The following is a 20,378-nucleotide window of genomic DNA, read 5'->3' on the forward strand; positions in this document are numbered from 1 at the left end:
TAATAACTACGCAGCTAGAACTTTCCATTGCATTGATCACCTATAATCACCTAATCCTAGCCCCGTAACTGTCACACCATCACTCCCTGCTACTTTTTGGTTCCTTGTAAGGTCCAGGTTATGCACCACAATAAGCTTCCCAATCAGCCAATCAGGACACCGCTGCAGAAAGTGATTGACTGAATGGGGTAGCTTCTGCAGGGAGGATGTGTCACTAGGGACCAGTACATTGCTGGAATGAGCAGGGACTGGAAGTGTCAGCACTGTAGCTGTGGAGAATTGAGATGAGTATTGCTTCTTTATTATTTTTATACTACCTGTGGGAACATGGTCTTTTTTTTTTTTTTTTTATTCCGGGAAATCTCTTAAACCTTACAAATATTAAGTTATACAATACAGAACTGCTTACCTCTGATACATTGTTGTTATCAATTGGCCCATTAAGATCAGAGCGTTGCTGTTTCCTTGGCTGGTCCCCACTCTTACACACCTAGACATAACATATATATTAAAATAGATAATTAAGGACCTAAGTACTCATACATTTATAATGCCCATTGGTAGACCCATAGGTAGGCATAAAGGAGATTATTTATAGAAATACAAATAGACAAATAGTCTTAAGTACAAAAATCACTGTCTATTTCAAGATTTTTATGTAATTCTGAACCGCGGCTTATCCTTGTTCTGAATTACACTGGTAGCTAGAGTGACAATATATACTCTCTCATTGGAAGTCAATTTACCAGAAATATTAGAACTGGCAGCGGTGTGAAAGTAAGAGAACACTATGATACATGACATTATCATCAGTTAACTGTATAGGGTGGGGAGATACAGTAGCTCCTCATCATTATGTGTAACACAAATACAATAGTATTCAATTGCTATGTTGTTTTAATACATAAAATGCAGGTACTTGATAGTGTAAACATTAGTGTTGATCGCCAATATTCGCAATGCAAATTTTATTCGCGAATATCCCATATTCGCAAATTCGTGAATATTCGTGACTATAGCACTATATATTCGCAATTACGAATATTCGGTTTTTTTTATAAATTTTTTTTTTCACAGTACACATCACAGTGATCATCCCTCTCTGCTTCCAGCTTGTGTGGTGTAAATTTTCGCATACGCTAATTTTTTATATGCAAATTTTCCTATATGCAAATTTTTGCATATGCAAATTTTCACATATGCGAAACAAAGCTGCGAATATTACGAATATGCGAATTTTGTGAATATATGACGAATATTCATCCATATAGTCGCGAAATATCGCGAATTCGAATATGGCCTATGCCGCTCAACACTAGTAAACATGTATATTGTCAAAGTTCATCATATTATATTATTATACTGTATGATGGATCACAAGATTTATTATTTTAGTGTAAAACTAGAGAATGTTATAATAATGTGATTACTATATCAGAACTAAGCATCCAAGACATAAGACAATTGATAATACTTTAAGTTTAGATCATATGATGTATTTATAATTTTATTCATATGGTTCATGCTAGGTGGGAATGACATATCCACATTTATCAAAATGTTTTATCCTTAGTATGATCTAGTCCTGCTTTAGCAATGAAGATATATTTAGCTATGAAAAAATGTAGTCAATGTATTAAATTTACAGCATGTGGCGTCAAGGGGTTAATTATATTATTATTAATTTTGGTCTTTGGGGCTTTTTTGTAATATAAGTATTTTTATGAACCACAATGCATTTATCCATTAAAAGAACAATGATGGTACACACCCAATTCAGTAATATCTGAATGAACAGTCCGGTTAAGGAACCAACATGGCCAAGGGGCCGACTAAGCGCTCGTGGTAGCGTGAAACGGGCTGTTGGCCATGTTGTATCCTTACTTGGACTGTTCATTTTCCAAATAAGCAGAGATAGCTGAACTGGGTGAGTGCCATCATCATTCTTTTATTGGGACAGTTACTTCATGCTGACATTAAAGATAAAACACAACCTTTCAAGCAACACAGGACAAGTAGTATATACCTGCATGTGTGGTCAAAAGTGTAAAACAAAGGGTACAGTGATGACTGTGAGTTTATTCTATGTTTGATTTACAATGCATACACCACCTTCATTGTACACCACAGATCCACTAAAACCTCTGTAAAGATATGTAAAAACAAACCCCAACTATTTTACAGATTTCAAGTCACAATTGACCAAAAGTTTAATACTGGAACATGTACAGTGCATTTGGAAAGTCTTCAGACCCTTTCACTCCTCACAATTGGTTATGTTGAGGCCTTGTGCAAAACTCAAGAATTTACGTTTCTTCCCATCTGCACTCAATACCCCACAATGAAAACAGAATATAAGACAGTTTTTCAAATTTACAAAAATAAAAATAAAAATGTTTGCAAGGTCAACTCATAATGATTCAGACCCTTTGCTATAACACTTAATATTTAGCTCTGGGCCTCTTATCTCTCTAGATCATCTTTGAAATGTTTCTATAACTTGATTGGAGTCACCTGTGGTAAATTCAGATGATTGGATAACATTTGTGTTATGCCGAGCGCTCCGGGTCCCTGCTCCTCCCCGGAGCGCTCGCGGCGTTCTCCTCTGTGCAGCGCCCCGGTCAGAATCCCAATCCACTCACCTGTCCTGTTCCCCGGCTGTCACGTCCCGGCGCGCGGCCCCGCTCTCTAGGGCGAGCGCGCTGGCTCTCTGAGATTTAAAGGGCCAGTGCACCCCTAATTGGTGCCTGGCCCAATCAGTGTCAATCACTTCCATTGTTATAAAAACCCACTTCCCCTTCCTGTCCCTGCCGGATCTTGTTGCCTTAGTGACCTGAGAAAGCGTTTTTGTGTGTTCCCAAGCCTGTGTACCCAGACCTTCTGCTGTTGCCCCTAACTACGACTCTTGCTGCCTGCCCTGACCTTCTGCTACGTCCGACCTTGCTCTTGCCTTGTCCCTGTGTACCGCGCCTGTCTCAGCTGTCAGTGGGGTTGAGTCGCTATCGGGTGGAACGACCTGGGGGTTACCTGCCGCTGCAAGTCCATCCCGCTTTGCAGCGGGCTCTGGTGAAAACCAGTAACCCCTTAGATTCCGTTCCCCTGGTACAGCCCACGCCATCACCCCACTGACACAGAGGATCCACCTCCAGTGTCCTCGCTGAATACCAGTCCGGATCCTGACAATTTGGAAATCCACATCCCTGACTATATTAAAGAAAAGGAACCCAGCATTTCAAAAATCCTTAACACATTTTTCTTTATTGATGCAGTTTTAAAACAGCATACAGATGCAGTAGACTCGAAAAAGAACAGCAGGGTGTGACATTTAGTTAAACAGATTAGTAAATTACTTCTATTAAAAAATATTAATCCTTCCAGTACTTATAGCTGCTGAATACTACAGAGAAAATTATTTTCTTTTTGGAACACAGAGCTCTCTGCTGACATCATGACCACAGTGCTCTCTGCTGACATCTCTGTCCATTTTAGGAACTGTCCAGAGTAGGAGAAAATCCCCATAGAAAACATATGCTGTTGTGGTCAGTTCCTAAAATGGACAGAGATGTCAGCAGAGAGCACTGTGCTCGTGATTCAGCAGAGAGCACTGTGTTTCAAAAAGAAAAGAATTTTCTCTGTAGTATTCAGCAGCTAATAAGTACTGGAAGGATTAAGATTTTTTAATAGAAGTAATTTACAAATCTGTTTAGCTTTCTGGCACCAGTTGATTTAAAAAAAAAAAAGGTTTTCCACCGGAGTACCCCTTTAACAACATGGCTACCTAACCATGATATTTATGATTACATGATAAGTCTATGCATAGAAAAGGTCGGATCTGACAGCCAGCCAAGGAGTCAAGCACAATGCTGTGGATTTCCCGAGCTTATATCTAGAAAATGCAGCGGGCCTCTGGAGACAAACTGCTATCAAAACTTTTCACGTCTGCACCACATTTAATAAAAAGAGTTCTAATGACATTGAACCATTTCACTTAGCCATATTAGGTTGACCAGGGGGACAAAATCGAAGCAGACTTCCAAATGTTTGAAGAAAGCTTGACAAACACTCACAAATGTCAGGGGTAGAAACATTGCTTGCTGCTTGATTGTACTATGTCTTTGTTGAAATAAATTCTAATTGACTAAGTGGATGCTGGACAAACATTTTAATGTCTGCGCAACATGTCAAAAGGGATTTTTTTGTTATATATATATATATATATATATATATATATATATACACACATATATACAATAAACAAAAAATACACACAAAGAAAACAAGAAATCATATCAATACTGCAAAACAGAGAAAGAAGAAAGAAAAAGAAAAGAGAAAATAAAAGGGGGGGGGGGGAAGCTATAAAACTTAATAGCTAAGAAGCAATTCCCTATTAGAGTTGCTAGTTGTTTTAACAATTTATTAACTAGTTAGTCGGTTCTTTTGACCAAACTCCTCGGATTTTGGTCCTTGTTTTTCCTGTCTCTATTTCTTCCTGTTCCCTGTTTCAGAGACAGAAATTATCCGAAATTTTTAAGATAAAGGCTTAAATTCAAGCCATTTACTCCAAGCAAGGTTAAAATTATTTAAACAATTCTTTGCTGTGGCAATTGATCTCTCCATCAAACAGTTAGAATGAATTTCGCTGATAATCTGTTTTACATTGGGGAGTTCTTTAGTTTTCCATTTGCCTTGTTGGGATGTTTTCATCTCCTATGTTCACAAGTAACAATGCTGCTTCTGGTCCCCATTGATTGTTCCCACAAAAGGGTGCCTACTTTTTGGCCGCATCTCCAACACAGGTCTGAGCATTCAGGATACATCTTGGATAGATTGTATGGGGTAATATACCACCGGTACAAAAGTTTCCTTGATATCTTTAAGTGTGAAACACAATGAGAGACATCTGTACTTAATTTAAAAGGGATAGTTATCCTAACTGTATATTTAATGGAAAACTGTCAGCCTGTTCACCCACACTAAACCCAATACACTGGGTTATAGTGTGGGTGAACAGGAGTCCAATGAGGGGTCACTCACTTATATGTGTCCAGTAGGTCCTGAGATATGTCCCCCAGAAGATCCTCTGCTAAATTCAGTGAATCGTGCGCAAGGGGAGGGGCTTTGCTTGCTCAATTTACATATTCATTGTCAGTGACTCCACATCCTAGTGAAGCGGAGTCACACACAATGAATATGTAAATTGTGAAGTATAGAAAAAAGGACCCGTGTAGCTCACTTAGGACTAGAGGTACTCAAGGTTACTGGTGTTGCCTACACCTAAAATAAGTCAAGGATAAATGTAGAATAGTATATACATTTTATACAGGCTATATAAATTATATGTATACCAGTCCTCAAAGGTACATAGAGCGGAAATTAAGAAGAAATTAGATCCAGTGATTAGTAAGGACAATGGGGGAGATTTATCAAAGGATTTAGACTGTTTTTTTCCCATCTAAAACTGTCGCACAGAAAGTCGCAATCTACATACGTGCAACTTTTTCATGACTTTAGAGGATTTTTAGAACATGTTGCATTCTAGTCTATTTTAGATGGAAAAATGCATTGGTGCTGAATTTATCAATAGCGACTTTTCAGCAAAAAGTTGCATTGGCCAAAAGTACGCTAAAATGTCAGACTATACTGAAGCAGGTTTAAATACAGTCTAAACCTTAGATTCCGAAGTCTGTGCGCAGAATTTATCAAGAGCCGTGCGACTTTTGATAGATTAAGCGCACAATAGACCAGCCTCACGCTCTGTAGTTTGGTCAATATTGATGCAGGAAAAAGACAACTCTGATAAATCCCCCCCCCCCCCCCCCATGTGATAAATAAAATGTATTATTGTGCATAGAAAATTAACCTACTATGACCTTAGCAGGGCCCTTGCTTCAGATGAAGAGGCTAATATACGTAGAATTATAATAAAATTATGTTAAAAGAACATGCACATATACCACCCAAATAGCGTAATATAATTCACTGTAGCTTATGGTATCAAAATATTTGTTCTTAGCAGCAACAGGTTATGTTAGCAATCCATATAATTGTCTGTAATATACAGAAAAGTTCATTGGCGGTATAATGAAATAGGTGTAAAGTTCCGTTTATGGGACAAAATTGTTGATGGTATAGTAGGAGCAGTAATTCTCCTGAAAGCAAAGTATTTGGAAGAGTTTGAAAGAGGTTTGGTGCACGGCACCACTCACCGACCAAAGAGAATAATCATGGGGAAAATTCCTGGACAAAAAGTATCCAAAGACAATCCTGCACCAATCTTTTTAAAAAAATATGCACCTTAGACAGATCTTCATTTTCTATCCCTAAGTCGGTTGACTCATCAACCAATAACGAGGATTCCAAACTAATTTTACCATTTAACAAAGAATGCAGAAAAATTTTAACAATCATAAGAAAAACTCATTGGACAAGATATCCCCTCTAATCCACCAATAGTCTACACCAAGGCCCCCAATTTGGGCATTCAGGTTGCCCCCACAATAAGACACCCACCCTCTGCACATTCATCCTCCACATGGTAACAAACTAAAGGGTTCCACAGATGTGGATCTTGCCTGGGCTGCAAAACTACAAATACCACCCCCCCCCCCCCCCCCAAAAAAAAAAAAACACAGAAATTTCATCCACCTCCAATAAATTTATACATAAAATGTCTCACTTGTCATAGCAAAGGGGTTATTTACTTAATTCAGTGCATTTGCGGGAAACAATATATAGGCCGCACCAAGAGACAACTGAAGACCCGCATCTCAGAACATATCTAAAACATAAAAAAGGGAATAAAAGACATCCACTGTCATTGCATTTTATTTAACATCACAATCTGAACCCATCCGAACTCTTCTTTGTGGCCATTCAAAGTGTGAGAATATGTTGGAGAGGTGGAGATTTCATCACACGTATGTCAAGAGCCGAATCCAGAAAAATCGTCTAGTTCGACTCATTGATATCCAGAGGGCTTAATGCCGAACTCAAAATTTTTGGTTTTCTTTATTACCTCTTGTGATTTGGCTCTTCCCCACGGCCTATCACTGGCTGGACGCATATCAACGCAGTGACGGTCCCTGTGGTTTATCACACCCAAGACTACCATCACACACATTTTTGTTCAGTCTTATTCTGATAATTTTATCCTTTTCATTATATTCATACATTAGCTACTATATTTCAGAGTTTGTCCTATTGATCTGTATTGTCATATTTTCATCCTCAACATTAGTATGGTATATTTGATTCATTGTCGTTACCATTAGTTTTATTCTCAATGAGCATTGTATATCTTTATGTCATTCTTATTTTATTTTCATTTTTATTTATTTTATTTTATTTTACTTTTCCAACTCTTTATCTTCCTGTTCGTCTCTATCCTAATAGATAGTCACACCCTGCCCCCTCAATGCAAGTATATGGGAGGGGGCATGACGACTGTCACAACCCCTCCAATAGACTTGAGGGGGCAGGGCATGAGGTGGCCAAGAACCCGTGTCACTCTAGCTAAGCTCTAAAGATCCTGTGTGCAGATGGTAGAAACTACTAGAAGGTAAACCATCACTGCAGCACTCTACCAATGTCAGCTCTATGGCAGAGTAAAAGAGCCACGAAAGCCCACCTTGAGTTTACAAAAAAAAAAACAAGCACCCAAAGGACTTTCAGACTGAGAAATACGATTCTCTGGTCTGATGAAACCAAAATTAAACTTTCTGATCTCAATACACAACGTCATTTCTGGAGGAAATCAGGGACAGCTCATCACCTGCCCAATTCCATCTCTACAGTAAAGCATTGTGGTGGAAGCATCATGCTGTGAGGATGTTTTTTAGTGGCTGGGGCAGGGAGACTTGTCAGGGTTGAAGGTAAGCTGAATGGAGCAAATTACAGAGAATTCTTAATAGAAATTTGATCCAAAATGCTCTGGACCTCAGATTGGGCATAAGGATCACCTTTCAAGACTTCAAGAAAAGAATATACCCTAAGCCCACACCAAAGACAACACATGAGTGGCTTAGGGACAACTCTGTAAATGTCCTTGAGTAGCTCAGCCAGAGCCCTGGCCAAAATTGATCTCTGGAGAAACTTGAAAATGCATGCCCACTGACTGCCCCATCAAAACTGGGGGAGCTTGAGAGAATCTTCAGAGAAGAATAAGGGATAGGGGATAAGTTATTTTTCACCACAGAACTCCTTTACATATGCTTACAATAACTAAGCATTACTCCATGCCCAGATTGATCACTTAAAGGGGTATTCTGGGATTTTATTTTATTTGACTATGCTACAGGGGCTGTAAGGTTAGTGTGGTTCATAATATAGTGTCTGTACCTATGTTTCATGGTGGTCTCACAATTTTTGCCCCAAGGTTTATTTCCAACAGAATACAAAATGACTGTCATCTCATTTTTTTCCCAGGTTGCAGTGCGGCTTGATACATTCCTAAGCATGTCCATTACTGTCTTGCAGGTACTTACTAATAACACCTTATGGTGGATAATCGCTTTAATAGCTTATTACTGTGATTTATTTCTCCTCATACTTAACATAAAAACATCTAACTGCTTAAGATTGCTCAAAGTAATATAAGCTATCATATAGTGCAATTCTTAACCTTGTTTATTTTCTTTTTTTCCTTTTTTTTAATGGTTAACTATCGCTTAATGATCCTTTCTCTAAAAGAACTTGGCTGAAACATGCACAAGGTAAGCATCCAATACGTGAATATGCATAGTGTTTATGTCTTGAATTGTAGATTTCATACGTTATAGCTCAGGTTAGTCATTTGTATTTTATGTTGCGTACAGATGGGGGGCAATAAATACTTTTTTTAGTGTTTATAGCTCTGCAAAATAAACTGTATGTTATAGTGTTTAATGCTTTGGAGTTTATTGTGTTTACTGCAGTAAAAGTATAATTTCACCACAAAATGTACCTTTTCTCAGCCAAAAAATATACACCTTAGTCAATATTTAGGTACTTGGGTACTGTATATTCCATCCCCTAGTTGAAGCACATATCCTACCTACTTAGCCCAGGGCTGGAACAATTTTCCATAAATGTTTCTGGTTTCATAAATAAAACCTTCTATGTTCTCCCTAGGCTCCAAACCGAATTACTGTCTCTGACTCCAACACTTTGATCTGTTAAATGATTAGATTTTATGGTCACCGAGTAGGGTGACTGCCAAATGCGTGGAAGATGCCATTTGAATGAGAAGGGAGTATCACACAAGGAAATTTTTTACTATTTAACCCATGTCACATGGGTTAAATAGTACTGGAAAAACTTGCAAAACTTTCTTACACATCTGAAATATTGTCCCAGGCTTTTTATTTCCATTAACACCAGTAAATAACTTGTCCTCTCAACTTTGCACGAATGGGATGAAGCACTTATGTGAGCTGACAAAATCAACTTGTGAATTGTTTCATAGCAGTAGTTGTTAAATAGTGGGGAACTCCATGCATCTGGTTGTAAACTGCTATGGTCTGTCCTACAAAACCCTTTTAAAGGGGTACTCTAGGGGGGGGAAAAAAGTTAAAATCAGGAAGATATACAGATTTGTAAATTGCTTCTATGTTAAAATCTTATTCCTCCCAGTACTTATCAGCTGCTGTATGCTCCAGAGAAAGTTGTGTAGTTCTTTACTGTCTGACCAAAGTGCTCTCTGCTGACACCTCTGTCTGTGTCAGGAACTGTCCAGAGTAGAAGAAAATCCCCATAGCAAACCTATCCTGATCTGGACAGTTCCTGACACGGACAGAGGTGTCAGCAGAGAGCACTGTGGTCAGTTTACAGTAGCTAATTACTTCCTCCCTGTACCTGTTGCCTCGTTGATGTGAATAAAGCCGTCTCTTCCTGAGCTGAGCTGGAGTTCTTCTCTTTCCTTGTGACAGTAGCTAATAAGTACTGGAAGGATTAAGATGAATAAATAGAAGCAATTTTCTAATCTGTATAACTTTATGGATCTAGTTGATTTGAAAACTTTTTTTCCCCCTCTGGAATACCCGTATAAGTAAGTATATATGTATACATGTAAAAAAAATATATATTTATTTCCCTTTAGTTGAATTCATATGAGTGAGAACCGCTGCAAAATTTCCCTTCAGATTTGCTGCCGTACTGTTCATTGTGTTGTGGAATTGTGATTGATTTTACCACTTTCTGTGTTTAGTAGTTAGATCCACAGAGATTCTCTATGTATCATATGCAGTTTTGCTGTATATTTGTGACAGATCTGCATTAAAAAAAATTCTGACCCATGTGAAATCACCCTAATGGGATGTATTCAGTCCAAGTGTCTATGGCAGCAGGGGTGTAACTGTGGTGGACCACCGGTGTATGGCGGGACCATGGGTGTAATGGTGTAGATGGTGGGGCCAGATGGTATTAACCCCTGGGTAAAGATGTTATTAACCTTTGTGACGCCAGAGTGGTTTTTGGTACTGGAATCACACAAACTCTTTACTGAGTTAAGACAGATGGAATTATCTTCACAGCTAGGCCAGATTCCCAGAGAGGTGGCCAGGAACCCAGAAGGACCTCAAAGCTTGCTGGGACCAATTAGACTTGTAATAGACTTGAGACAATTATCTTGAGGCTTGACTATATGCAAGACTTGACTATATCCAAGACTTGACTTTACTGCAATGACTGTAGCTTTGCGGCATTCCAGATGCTGGTCACTAGCACTGAGACATCTTTATCGGTTGGTTTTCAGTAAAGGAAGAGAAGAGAGTGAATTGTAATGGCTGCCCCTTTATATAGTGGGGGGCTGGACTAAAGCCCATTGTTCAAGTTGCAGGTCATAGGTTAAGCTGGTGCTCTCTGGGTAACATCATGTGACAACATAACATAACGTGACAATCTCACAGGTCCTTTAGACAACTCGCAGGTCCTTTAGACTAGCTATACATTAGGACACTGACTACACATAAGGTAGGATAAATAACATTATAGAAACAGCAGGGGAGACCCTGCATGGGAGCCCCCAGGTAACCTAGGGACTCATCCTGGCAGGGCCTAACTGCAGTGCAGGACCATGTCTTGTACTGGGATATCACATCACATAACTATGGCCCTAAGAAAAGAGTATGCATCACTGCTCATGTACGCTTGTCTTGCTTGCTCCCATTGTTGCATAGGCTAAAGCATGCTTTCACACTGCAGTACTACAATGATGCACCACTACACTTACAGCAGCAGCTATACCTGTAAAATGCATATTTACTGTAATAATAGCATCATAACACATATACCATGTAATAGTCAAATCTTAGGGGGCATGTATTAGTGCCTACATTTGTGCATATCTAATAAAGGAAACCAAAGTGCACATATAAGAGAGAATACCATCTGTCATGCCAGGTGGAGTGAAAGAAGAGGTAGTAAGTATGTGAGGAGCGATTCTCAAAAAGAGATGCAATTCTTAGGAAGAAATTCAATCAGCATTTGACTGCAAAATTGAATGTATCATTATAACATGAGCCCATGATCTGGCAATATACTACAGGGAATATGGAATGCATATCAAATAACAACATCTACTAGAATAAGAAGAGTGGACTTCACCATTACCCACAACACGGCTGCATTAGCTGCTGCAGCAATTAAGGGGGTTTCAACAGAATAGGCCATTAATAGTTGTCAGGCAGGGGTGCAAGGTGTTGGGTATTGATAAGCTGATAGGAAATAATATACGGAAGCCTCTGCTCTGTACATTGTAGTGGTGGTGCAGGGTTATTGAAGCACAGCTTTATTTGAAGTAAATGGACTTGGCTACCATAACCCAGCACCACAACTACAAGCAATGTATAAAGCTGAGACTCCTGAGTATTGTTTATTTCTAGCTCAGGAGTAGTGTCAATCAGCTGACCAGCGGGAGTGCAGGGTGACGGCACCCCATTTATAGGTCATTAAAAGTTTTTGGCCTAAAAACCTCTTTAACTGTGTGCCCCTGGACATACCAAAGCACCACTTGAGCATGCATATACATGCAGTTTTACAAGGTCCCAGGACCTAAAGGCCCCTAGTTTTATATCACTGTTGTGGTAAAGTGTATGGAAAAGTGATGAATGGGGTGTGTGTCTCACCTGGCTTCCTCAGCCAGGCATGGTAGGGGAAATCCAGAAGGATACATGCTGCCTTAAAGGGGTAATCCACTGGAAAACATTTTTTTTTTATCAACAGATACCAGAAAGTTAAACAGATTTGTAAATTACTTCTATTTAAAAATCTTAATCCTTCCAGTACTTATCAGTTGTTGTATGATCCACAGGAAGTTCTTTTCTTTTTGAATTTCCTTTCTGTCTGATCACAATGCTCTCTGCTGACACCTCTGTCTGTCTCAGGAACTGTTCAGAGCAGGATAGGTTTGCTATGGAAATTTGCTCCTGCTGGACAGAGGTGTAAGCAGAGAGCATTGTGGTAAGACAGAAAGAAAATTCTAAAAGAAAACAACTTCCTGTGGAGCATATAGCAGCTGATAAGTACTGGAAGGATTAAGATTTTTAAATAGAAGTAATTTACAAATCTGTTTTACTTTCTGGCACCAGTTGATTTAAAACAAAAAATGTTGTTCAGCGGAGTACCCCTTTATGCAGATGCAGAGCATCATCTGCTACGGCTCTTTTGTTTAAGTTACCTGGTCTGGATTTCCTGGACTGGAGGACAGGTTGGAAAGGGGAGTGCTCCAGTCCATATCCTTAGTCTACTACGGGTTTTCCCTACTGCCAGGTGTTCTCAGGTGAGGCTTCCTATATTCATTACTGGGGAGGAAGCCTTTGAAAGGCAAAGGGCTGTTAAGGTTTGAATGGCTGGGAGAGACTGAGGAGCAGCAACAGCCAGCACTGCAGCTTAAAGGAGTACTCCGGTGAAAACCTTATTTCTTTTAAATCAACTGGCTCCGGAAAGTTAAACAGATATGTAAATTACTTCTATTAAAAAATCTTAATCCTTCCTGTACTTATTAGCTGCTGAATACTGCAGAGGACATTCTTTTCTTTTTGGAATGCTTTCTGATGACATCACGAGTACAGTGCTCTTTGCTGACGTTATTATAACTTTATTTATTGTTGTCCTTAGTGGGATTTGAACCCAAGGCCCCAGCACTGCTAACCACTAAGCCACCATGCTGCCCTTAGCATACATCTGCTATGCAAGGTTGCTAAAATGGACAGAGATGTCAGCAGAGAGCACTGTGCTCGTGATGTCATCAGTGTTCCAAAAAGAAAGGAATTTCCTCTGTAGCATTCAGCAGTTAATAAGTACTGGAAGGATTAAGATTTTTTAATAGAAGTAATTTACAAATATGTTTAACTTTCTGGCACCAGTTGATTTAAAAGAAAAAAGGTTTTCACCAGAGTACCCCTTTAAACCCAACTGCTCTGAACCTTCCCTATGGTCCACTTGTTATGTTGCTTGGTGCCAGACATTAGGCGTTTAGTGGGATAGTGAGGTTTCCTGATGCTTAGTTAGAGCGTAACAGGCATCGTTTTTTTTTTTTTTCTTTTACACTGTGTTCTGTGCCAAAACCATTTAAATAAACACCCTCTGTGAATACTGTCATTGCCGACCCCACCGTGTGAGCTGTTTCCTACATTGTGTATTTATGAATCCTAATGGCCTATCATTTCACTTGACTCCTGTGCTTGTTGTAGAACTTTGATTTAAATAAAGCTGTGGCAATTTTAACATCCAAAAGTGTATTATGCATGTATTTCATAGTATTTATTGTCATTGTAGTTGTTTTAAGGGAAAGCGAGGGTCCATCCAATATCCAAAAGGGGGCTCTGATACTAAATTTGCACTATGGCCTATGAACTATGATAGAAACTATGATAATATTCCAATTCTGTACTTTTTCACATTTGAGAACTTATCTGTGGTATATTACTTCATTAATAATAATGATAAATCTAACACTAAAGCATAATGATGTTTTGCTCTCGGTTTGGAACCTGTTGTTATGGCAAAGACCATGACATTTGTTTCCAACATAAAGATGTTAAAGAGAAAAAGTGACTGTAGATCTGAATAAATCTTGGTGTTTATATATCATTTTTATTTCCTTGTTTCAGTATATGGGCTTGAAATAAATAAATCAAGGTTCATAAAACTTTCATCTTAGACTTGATTTACTGCAAGTAAACATTTTACAACAATGAAAAAAATCTGATATTTACATATTCTTATACAAATTAATCAAATAATCCAATTACTATTCGTTGAATATGGATTCCTAAAGAAGAGAGAGCAGACAGCTGTCAAGATTTATACATGTTGCTACCTAGATGCTAGACGATATGTTACCTCTACCTAAACAACAGGGCAAAAAGGATAATAAGATATATGGCAGATTTACAGCAGTGAGATTCGCCTGCTTGCAGTTTGTTGGCATGAAGCATGATGTACCCTTGATTTCACCAGGATCAAATCATTTTCATAGACCAAAACTTTATTTTCAGGTGGTCAATATCAGGGTTCAGGTCTGACTCCCAGTACCCTCCCCCCCCACCTGATTGAATGGACCTTTCTTCTATGTTAGTGGGCACAGCTCTGTAGAGCTATGTCTGTTAATGAAGAAGCAACAGCCCACACTCAACTAGCTGATTGGTGGGAGTATTGGAAGAATGACCCCATTAATCTGATAGTAATGGTCCATCTCATTAGTGGGCCATGAATATTAAAGGAGTACTCCGGTATATGAAAACTTATCCCATATCCTAAGGATAGAGGATAAGTTTCAGATCATGGGGGGCCCCAGCAATCGATTGCTGGGACCCCCCTGATCTCCTGTACAGGGCCCTGGCAGTCAACAGGAAGGGGGTGTGTTCGACCACTGCACAAATCAGCGTCTGGCACGCCCTCTCAAAAGAACTCTATGGGAGAGCCAGAGAGCTGCATTGAGGAGGCATGTCAGTCGCCACTTCGTGCGGTGGTCGACATAAACCCCGTGATCTGAAACTTATCCCCTATCTTTAGGATAGGGGATCATTTTTCATTTCCCAGAGTACTCCTTTAAGACCCCGAAAAGGTATATATAAAACTGTAAAAGTCTTATTCTTTTTATTTACATAGTCATAGGTGGTAGATTATTATGCTTTTAAGGTGTACATTTCCTTGTAAGCCCTTCTTTTGTGCAAAAATGTGTGACTTATCCTTTACATCACTTGCATATGTTTTTAAAAGTAGGTGTGGCCTGGTGTAAAAGAGGGCATGGTCTAAACCCAACTTATTACAATGTACACAAGCATGCTGGTGTAGTTTTCAACAGGTGCAGTGATGCCATAGCCTCTTTATGAATTGGCCAAATTCTACATCCCAGGGACTTTACTAATGACTGCCGTGTGAAGTGATATTCTTAGCAAAATTTCCCCATCATTTTTAAAGATCTGAATGCTTCTAGTAAACTGCCACAAAATACAGTACATTCCATGTGAATAAATATTAGAAAGACCAGTCAAATGCTGGGTCAAAACTTTGTACTATTTTTAGATCATACTCACTTCTACTGCGATGTCTTCAGGATTGTGCAGCAGATTTTACCCCTCACTATTGTTGGCCATGAAATTTCCTAAAAACTTGCAAAGTCGACACATAAATGTTTTACGCATTTTATTGGGGTATGGCCCTCAGGCATAGTTTTATGACTTAGTTTTTTTCACATTTGGGCTGTTTGTTTCTTCCAAAAACAGCACTATGCCTGTCCTCAGGTTGTGTGTGATATTATAGCTCAGTCCTATTGACGTGAATGAAGACAAGTTGTAATACTATACACAACCTGAGGACACGTGTGGTGCTGTTGTTAGAATAAATTAGCTCTGTTTTTCTATTTCTAGATAACCTCTATAACATTTTGTGAGGTTTTTTCAAGCTGTATTTTTAGTTGTATTTTTGAGCTATGACAAAAAAAACTATGGCCTACAGCAGTTATTTTCATATGGGTTGTATTTTGGGTTGCTTACAAAAAGGGCCTTCACTTAATTTCCTGCCCGTAAATATTATGTCTGTAAAATGAATGTATGTTTGAATAAAGGTCTGTTTTACCACTGAGTGCAATTAAATAAAATATGTTGAAAAAATACAGCTTTTTCTTAAACTGTAAAACATCTGTTACAATTTTTAAAAAAGGCCCAAAAATACTGTGTGAGAACATGGCCTTATCCCGATGGCATGCCAAGCTTCCACTTTTTAGTGCATTCAATTTAATTTTACATAATGATGACTATGATTTACTGGCAGAAGCCTCCCTTAATAGTCTGTAAAGCTCAAAAAGCAATATATTTTACTGTCTTCCCACAAACAAAATATTATTGGGTTCCTATTCCAATTTTAGTTCATGACAGCTTCCGAATACACTCTATTGTTGAGGGCAAGATAATTCTATTCTTTTTCTGTCACACACCTGATATTCGCTGCCCAGACCAATTCATTTATCTTAGTGTCTTGCTAATTCATGGTGAAAATTGATAAGCAGACCCAGCAGTATTGTTCTGCCGGTGTCAGCAGCATTAGTACAGTGGAATAAAAATCACGACAGCTTTCTAATTACACAATTATCTAAAGTAATGCAACTTGGTGACCAGCCATAGAAATACTCAATGAAATACCATACATGTAAAAAATATTAGTGAAGGTTGGGTTTCTTTATACAAGTGGAGACATAATTGTCCTACCCTGTGGTGCTAGCAGGGATATCATTATTCATCTCACAAAGACGGCTGAATAATGGATTGAACTTTCTTTTCTAAAGTTGACAGACGCACATATACAGTAAAGTCGTAAGAAAGAGAAGACGGCACGCTGCTAATTATTTTGTTCCTACAAGTTACCTCTCAGTCACCAAAAACATTAAAAACACAGTCCTGGTGACATTCCCTTAGAATCAGAGTATCTACTCACTATGGAGTCTGGCTACATGATCGGGATTTTGCCAAGCTAGACACCTTTTCAAAAGGCAAGATTTAACCTAATCTGCAGACAGCCTGTCTCAGTGTTTTGCCCCTCATCAGTACAGAGCAGGGTTGCTTTAGCTTGGCAGTGTGAGAGGCATATAGAGGTAGATAATACTGGGTTCACATATGTCTGGCATCCGGGACAGGTGAGCTCAGCCTAGATCTCGACGCAACTGATGCCATAACTGATGACAACGTGCATAAGATTTTATAAGTTATATGGCATCTGGTGTCCATTGTTTCTGGATGCCGTACAGGGGAACTGTTACGCCGAGCGCTCCGGGTTCCCGCTCCTCCCCGGAGCGCTCGCTTCACCTCCTCCGCTGCAGCGCCCCGGTCACGTCCTCTGACCCGGGGCGCTGCGATCCTGCTGCTAGCCGGGATGCGATTCGCGATGCGGGTAGCGCCCGCTCGCGATGCGCACCCCGGCTCTCCTACCTGACTCGCTCCCCGTCTGTTCTGTCCCGGCGCGCGCGGCCCCGCTCCCTAGGGCGCGCGCGCGCCGGGTCTCTGCGATTTAAAGGGCCACTGCGCCGCTGATTGGCGCAGTGGTTCCAATTAGAGTTATCACCTGTGCACTCCCTATATTACCTCACTTCCCTTGCACTCCCTTGCCGGATCTTGTTGCCTTAGTGCCAGTGAAAGCGTTCCTTGTGTGTCCCTTGCCAGTGTTTCCAGACCTTCTGCCGTTGCCCCTGACTACGATCCTTGCTGCCTGCCCCGACCTTCTGCTACGTCCGACCTTGCTTCTGCCTACTCCCTTGTACCGCGCCTATCTTCAGCAGCCAGAGAGGTGAGCCGTTGCTAGTGGATACGACCTGGTCACTACCGCCGCAGCAAGACCATCCCGCTTTGCGGCGGGCTCTGGTGAAAACCAGTAGTGGCTTAGAACCGGTCCACTAGCACGGTCCACGCCAATCCCTCTCTGGCACAGAGGGTCCACTACCTGCCAGCCGGCATCGTGACAGTAGATCCGGCCATGGATCCCGCTGAAGTTCCTCTGCCAGTTGTCGCTGACCTCACCACGGTGGTCGCCCAGCAGTCACAACAGATTGCGCAACAAGGCCAACAGCTGTCTCAACTGACCGTTATGCTACAACAGTTGCTACCACAGCTTCAGCAGTCATCTCCTCCGCCAGCTCCTGCACCTCCTCCGCAGCGAGTGGCCGCTCCTGGGATACGCTTATCCTTGCCGGATAAGTTTGATGGGGACTCTAAGTTTTGCCGTGGCTTCCTTTCCCAATGTTCCCTGCATCTGGAGATGATGTCGGACCTGTTTCCCACTGAAAGGTCTAAGGTGGCTTTCGTAGTCAGTCTTCTGTCCGGAAAAGCCCTGTCATGGGCCACACCGCTCTGGGACCGCAATGACCCCGTCACTGCCTCAGTACACTCCTTCTTCTCGGAAATCCGAAGTGTCTTTGAGGAACCTGCCCGAGCCTCTTCTGCTGAGACTGCCCTGTTGAACCTGGTCCAGGGTAATTCTTCCGTTGGCGAGTATGCCGTACAATTCCGTACACTTGCTTCAGAATTGTCCTGGAATAATGAGGCCCTCTGCGCGACCTTCAAAAAAGGCCTATCCAGCAACATTAAAGATGTTCTGGCCGCACGAGAAATTCCTGCTAATCTACATGAACTTATTCACCTAGCCACTCGCATTGACATGCGTTTTTCTGAAAGGCGTCAGGAACTCCGCCAAGATATGGACTCTGTTCGCACGAGGCGTTTCGTCTCCTCGGCTCCTCTCTCCTCTGGTCCCCTGCAATCTGTTCCTGTGCCTCCCGCCGTGGAGGCTATGCAGGTCGACCGGTCTCGCCTGACACCTCAAGAGAGGACACGACGCCGTATGGAGAACCTCTGCCTGTACTGTGCTAGTACCGAACACTTCCTGAGGGATTGTCCTATCCGTCCTCCCCGCCTGGAAAGACGTACGCTGACTCCGCACAATGGTGAGACAGTCCTTGATGTCTACTCTGCTTCTCCACGTCTTACTGTGCCTGTGCGGATGTCTGCTTCTGCCTTCTCCTTCTCTACAGTGGCCTTCTTGGACTCTGGTTCTGCAGGAAATTTTATTTTGGCCTCTCTCGTCAACAGGTTCAACATCCCAGTGACCAGTCTCGCCAGACCCCTCTACATCAATTGTGTAAATAATGAAAGATTGGACTGTACCATACGTTTCCGCACGGAGCCCCTTCTTATGAGCATCGGATCTCATCATGAGAGGATTGAACTTTTGGTCCTCCCCAATTGCACCTCGGAGATTCTCCTTGGACTTCCCTGGCTTCAACTTCATTCCCCAACCCTGGATTGGTCCACTGGGGAGATCAAGAGTTGGGGGTCCTCTTGTTCCAAGAACTGTCTAAAACCGGTTCCCAGTAACCCTTGCCGTAACTCTGTGGTTCCTCCAGTAACCGGTCTCCCCAAGGCCTATATGGACTTCGCGGATGTTTTCTGCAAAAAACAAGCTGAGACTCTACCTCCTCACAGGCCTTATGATTGCCCTATCGACCTCCTCCCGGGTACTACTCCACCCCGGGGCAGAATTTATCCTCTCTCTGCCCCAGAGACTCTTGCCATGTCCGAATACGTCCAGGAGAATCTAAAAAGGGGCTTTATCCGTAAATCCTCCTCTCCTGCCGGAGCCGGATTTTTCTTTGTCTCCAAAAAAGATGGCTCCCTACGTCCTTGCATTGACTACCGCGGTCTTAATAAAATCACGGTTAAGAACCGCTACCCCTTACCCCTCATCTCTGAACTCTTTGATCGCCTCCAAGGTGCCCACATCTTCACTAAATTGGACTTAAGAGGCGCCTATAACCTCATCCGCATCAGAGAGGGGGACGAGTGGAAAACGGCATTTAACACCAGAGATGGACACTTTGAGTATCTGGTCATGCCCTTTGGACTGTGCAATGCCCCTGCCGTCTTCCAAGACTTTGTCAATGAAATTTTTCGTGATCTATTATACTCCTGTGTTGTGGTATATCTGGACGATATCCTAATTTTTTCTGCCAATCTAGAGGAACACCGCCGGCATGTCCGTATGGTTCTTCAGAGACTTCGTGACAACCAACTCTATGCCAAAATTGAGAAATGTCTGTTTGAATGCCAATCTCTTCCTTTTCTAGGATATTTGGTCTCTGGCCAGGGACTACAGATGGATCCAGACAAACTCTCTGCCGTCTTAAATTGGCCACGCCCCTCCGGACTCCGTGCTATCCAACGCTTTTTGGGGTTCGCCAATTATTACAGGCAATTTATTCCACATTTTTCTACCATTGTGGCTCCTATCGTGGCTTTAACCAAGAAAAATGCTGATCCCAAGTCCTGGCCTCCTCAAGCAGAAGACTCCTTTAAACAACTCAAGTCTGCCTTTTCTTCGGCTCCCGTGCTCTCCAGACCTGACCCTTCCAA

At 41.2% G+C, this 20,378-nt stretch overlaps 1 protein-coding gene across 3 annotated transcripts in view; it reads right to left on the bottom strand.

The window, feature by feature from the left end:
• The window catches only part of APBA2 (amyloid beta precursor protein binding family A member 2), a 435,861-nt gene that overhangs the window by 185,793 nt on the left and 229,690 nt on the right, over positions 1–20,378 (bottom strand). For 2 of the 3 annotated variants that reach the window (XM_056572512.1, XM_056572511.1), the window contains exon 4: positions 410–490. The exons of the other annotated variant lie outside the window; for it this stretch is intronic. In XM_056572512.1, coding sequence (XP_056428487.1) covers positions 410–490 — 81 coding nt within the window. The remainder of the gene's footprint in view (positions 1–409; positions 491–20,378) is intronic. 3 annotated transcript variants of the gene reach the window in all.

This window comes from Hyla sarda, chromosome 4 (genome assembly GCF_029499605.1).
Source record: "Hyla sarda isolate aHylSar1 chromosome 4, aHylSar1.hap1, whole genome shotgun sequence".
NCBI classification, from domain to species: domain Eukaryota; kingdom Metazoa; phylum Chordata; class Amphibia; order Anura; family Hylidae; genus Hyla; species Hyla sarda.